The sequence below is a fragment of the Protobothrops mucrosquamatus genome, unplaced genomic scaffold (genome assembly GCF_001527695.2).
Source record: "Protobothrops mucrosquamatus isolate PMUCROS unplaced genomic scaffold, P.Mucros_1.0 scaffold844, whole genome shotgun sequence".
In the NCBI taxonomy this organism is placed as follows: domain Eukaryota; kingdom Metazoa; phylum Chordata; class Lepidosauria; order Squamata; family Viperidae; genus Protobothrops; species Protobothrops mucrosquamatus.
Genome location: NW_015387099.1, coordinates 267619 through 272160, shown reverse-complemented (window position 1 = coordinate 272160; position 4542 = coordinate 267619). Strand labels below are relative to the sequence as shown.

The following is a 4542-nucleotide window of genomic DNA, read 5'->3' as shown; positions in this document are numbered from 1 at the left end:
ACCAGTTGCGGCCTTTTCTGGACCGGGACGCCTTGCGCACAGTCACCCATGCCCTTGTCACCTCCCGCCTGGACTACTGCAATGCTCTCTACATGGGGCTCCCCTTGAGGAGCACTCGGAGGCTCCAGTTAGTCCAGAATGCAGCCGCGCGGGCGGTGTTGGGAGGGACTCGTCGCTCCCATGTAACACCGTTACTGCGTGAGCTGCACTGGCTGCCGGTGGCTTTCCGGGTGCGCTTCAAGGTGTTGATTATCACCTTCAAAGCGCTCCATGGCATCGGACCTGGATATCTCCGAGACCGCCTTCTGCCTCAGATTACCTCCCATCGGCCGGTACGCTCCCACAGAGTGGGTCTCCTCAGGGTGCCGTCGGCCAGACAGTGCCGGCTGGCGACCCCCAGGGGGAGGGACTTCTCGGTGGGAGCTCCCACCCTCTGGAACGAACTACCCCCAGAGATCCGGGTGATCCCGGATCTCCCTTCCTTCCGCCGCGCCCTTAAGACATGGCTATTTCAACTAGCAGGACTGGCCTAAGGGGTAATTTTTAGCGGGGTTTTAAACATAATTTTAAAATAACAAAGGCCAATCTAATATTTCCTTTTAATTATGTTTTAATGATAGTATTTTGGTATTTTTTGTATTTGTTTTTATCAGGCTGTTAGCCGCCCTGAGTCCGCAAGGAGAAGGGCGGGGTAAAAAATCCAATAAATAAATAAATAAATAAATAAATAAATAAATAAATAAATAAATAAATAAATAAATAAATAAATAAATAAATAAATAAAAATAATAAACTACTTTCTGATATATCATTTTTATATACTTAAAATGGTCATTAGGGCAGAGAACCGGTTGTTAAATTATTTGAATCCCACCACTGCCTTTATGGGAAAGCCGGCAGGGAAGATTGCACATGGTGACCAGATGAGTATGAATGGGTTGCCAAAGCACCCAGATCACAATCACATGACTGTTGGGGTACTGTAATGGCCTTATAAAAGCCTTTTCATTCAGTGCTGTTGGTAATTTCAAACATTTGCTGAACAAATGGTCATTAAGCAAGGACTATCTGTATAGTCCTTGACTTATGATATTAACTAGAATTTATCTTGCTAAGCAATGCAGTTGTAAAGCGTGAATGCATTGCTTAGCAATCTCTGTGGTCCTGGTTGCCATCATTAATCAAATTTCATAGTCATTAGATAAGGCAGCTTCCTGCCAGCTTCCCACAACCCAAACAGAGTGTGAAGATGTGTGTGAGCGACATGGCTGGGTCCCACCATTTGTTCAGCAATGTCATAACATGGAATGGTTGCTGACTGAATGGTTGTACATCAAGGGTTACCTGTATATGCACACGAGGCTATAGCTTTAAGTTATAGATTTAGTAGAAAACATGATAAATCAAAAAACTAAAACCAAGATAATTTTGCTTAAGTTTGGTAGGCCAGTAATGCTACAAGAAAAATTACTTTATGAACCCTTTTCTATCTAAAGTCTCACTAAAATGAAGATATAGCCAAGCAAAAATGAATTGGTTGTTTTTTTTTGCATATTTATACATTTTTTGCATTCCCTTTCTGCTACAACAGGGATAGACAAGCTTTGGAGGTCTAGAGACACAGTTAATATATTGGGAAATATTAAAAGTTGAGGTCATCGGTCACCTTGTATTAAGACAATTAAGTTCTGGAAGCAGCAAACTTCATGAATAAAGAAAACATTTAGAATAAAATAAAGGGGATGCAAAAATTAAAGTACAAATTACAAAAAAAAGCAACAAATGGCAAATATATTGTCATTTAGTTTCCCCCCTCCCCAATAAATGAGGTAGAGATCTGAAGAAACAGGAAAAAAAAACTTACTTCTTGCACAACAGCCAAGCTAGTTTCATGCAGCTTTGCAGTTAGAGCATCAGAGTGATAGGCAGAAAGGCACCTAATTGAATTGAGGCCCTCAATTTTCTTCTCCCTATGTTGAATCAAAAGATGAAATATGTATATTGCACAGAATAGGCAAATAGCTCAGATTCATTAAAAAAAATCTCAATTTACACATTTTTATCACACTTCTAAATATAAGTAAAATCACTAGTTAAAATCACCAGTAAAAAAAGTAATATTTTACATTAAGAGTAAAATACTGTGGCAACTGCTTTTTATTTAATTGTGTTCCACAGGACTTTTTCTCTTTCATCCCAAAGATGAAGATAATAAAAAAGATAAGAGACTGAGAAACATACCAGTCATTATCAGCAACATACTGCAAGGCTTCCAAAAGAGCAACTTCAGGCTTGGGGAAGGGTCTCAAATCTGAGGGTTCCATTATTTCGGAACTGTGCGTAACAGACAACGTCTGATCCTTAAACGGCATTTGTGGATCTGGAGAGTCTTCACCTGCAACTTCATCCATTTGATTATGCAAAAGTGACCTAACTCTGTGATGTGAATAAGCCATTTATTTATTTATTTATTTATTGTGTTTATATGGCCGCCCAATTCAGACGTGACTCTGGGTGGCATAGAATAGCTCATAAAAAAAAAAAAAAAAAACCAAAGTAAACAGGACATACTGTTAAAAATGGACTACAGCAATAAGACTGCAATCAGAAGTAAAGTGTACTTGAGGACTGTTGGGGACTCTGCTTTTCCCAACCCAAACACCCAGGGGAAAAAGTCAGTTTTTCACTGCCTTGCCAGAAGCCTGCAGGATTGGGGCAAACTGTATATTGGGTGATTAAGGAAACAAGCTTCTTATATTGGCTGAAAATATATACCAGCAGAACAATAAGAGTGGCAAAATCTAGAAGGGACAGATTGGGCTTTACTACTACTTGTCTTGCTTAGAAATCTAGAGAGGATCTGTTTAAGGTCCCACTTCTACGAGAAATAAATGAGATGCAGACCAGAAAGCAGGCTGGTCTTTGAAAAACATACTTTTCAGTAGAGCTTGAGCTCCTAACATGATGAAGGCACAAACCTTTAGGTATATTGTTAGTTCCATCCAGTGTTTAATGACAATTAGAAAAGGTTGTTTTTGTTAATGCTGTATTTTAGAGGGAGGAGAGAGAAATATTCAGTAAATAAATAAATAAATAAGATAATTACCTGAGTCTATCAAGATCAAAGGTTGTGCTTTTTTAATACTTGATGTTCTTTTCAACAAGGGACTGAAAGCAATATTTCCTTAAGGACAAAGAAACAAACAAATAGCCTTTTAGAATATTTCCATAAAGCTCTCTGTAAATGTTCGCTTTAATCAAGTACAGAAAGCAACATTTTCTACTAGATATTAGAAAATTTTCAATCTAGATCCAATATTATATATCAAATGTTTCCTCTCTTCTTCCGCTAGTACCTGTTTTCCCACACTAGGCAAATACAATTCTTATTGTTATTAATAAATATACAATTGAATATCAACATCTTTGTTACATTTTTCTCATAATATCAATGTGAGTTTTAGATAACTTTTTTAACCAAAACATATCTTAATTGCACATCCATAGATTCAAGAAGTTGATATATACCACTGAATTACTAATGGACCTAGACAACACGTTGTCTATTAAGTATTTGACTGTAAAACTAGAAAAATAATAAAATATTTATATATATATATATAAAAGAAAATTTTCATAAATGATCTTGTAAAGTTACAGATGATACTGATTAATGCAAACAACAACAATCTGGAAAAAGGAACAATCGGATTTTTATCTAACAGCCATGCTAAATGTCAAATTGTTTAACTGTATTCCTTATGGTATGTTTATTTGCCTGCACCAGTACTTAATAAAATCACCCTCAGAACTAGGAAGCAGCATTAAAAAGAAAAAGAAATCAGGAATACACCTTGTGTGTATGCTAATTAAGATGGCAGTACTTTTGGAAACTATATTAAACAATCATTAAGGAAATAATGGATTACTGCTTTCAGTTGTCATCTTTTCTGATTCACTGATCTTGAGCAATTCCCAAGGGTTGGATTCTTTTTTCCCCAGATCTCTAATTTGCTGGTGTTCCTTTTCTTCTCTCTTCTTCTGTCTCATCTTTTCTCGGGCAGATTTGGATAAGGCAACTTTCATCTGCATCAGAGAGTAAAATAAATACAGTATGGGATGAACAAAGAATGTAACACTCCAATGAAAAAGAACACAACCAACATTTCTTTTTCTTTTCAGACACAAGATGCAAACACACTCCAATATTTCACCTGGATGCTCTTAACTGCAATACATAATCAAAACTGATTATGTGCTATCAAGGCAGTGTCGACTCTTAGCAATCACATAGATTTCAAGTATTTCAATTATAATAAATGCAAAGGAATTGCCCTTTGGTGGTATATACACATTTAGCATTAAATGAAAATGAGAGAAAACCAAGCCAAGAATTTTTATGAAATGAAATGGAGTTAAGAATGAAATGATGACTTAATATGTGAGACTAAATAAGATATCCATCAACTGTCCTATGAGAAGGATTTTAAAAAAATGTTTTTAAATAATTATTATTGTTTGTCTAAAGATTGAAGGCAAAAG

General features: G+C 36.5%; 1 protein-coding gene across 1 annotated transcript in view; it reads right to left on the bottom strand.

Moving 5' to 3' along the window:
* Positions 1–4542, bottom strand: part of TOGARAM1 (TOG array regulator of axonemal microtubules 1) — a 40822-nt gene that overhangs the window by 15091 nt on the left and 21189 nt on the right. Inside the window, exons 11-14 of the mRNA XM_015819011.1 lie at positions 3930–4086; positions 3107–3184; positions 2242–2401; positions 1865–1970 (exon numbers count right to left, since the gene is read on the bottom strand). Of these exons, the coding sequence (XP_015674497.1) occupies positions 1865–1970; positions 2242–2401; positions 3107–3184; positions 3930–4086 (501 nt within the window). The remainder of the gene's footprint in view (positions 1–1864; positions 1971–2241; positions 2402–3106; positions 3185–3929; positions 4087–4542) is intronic.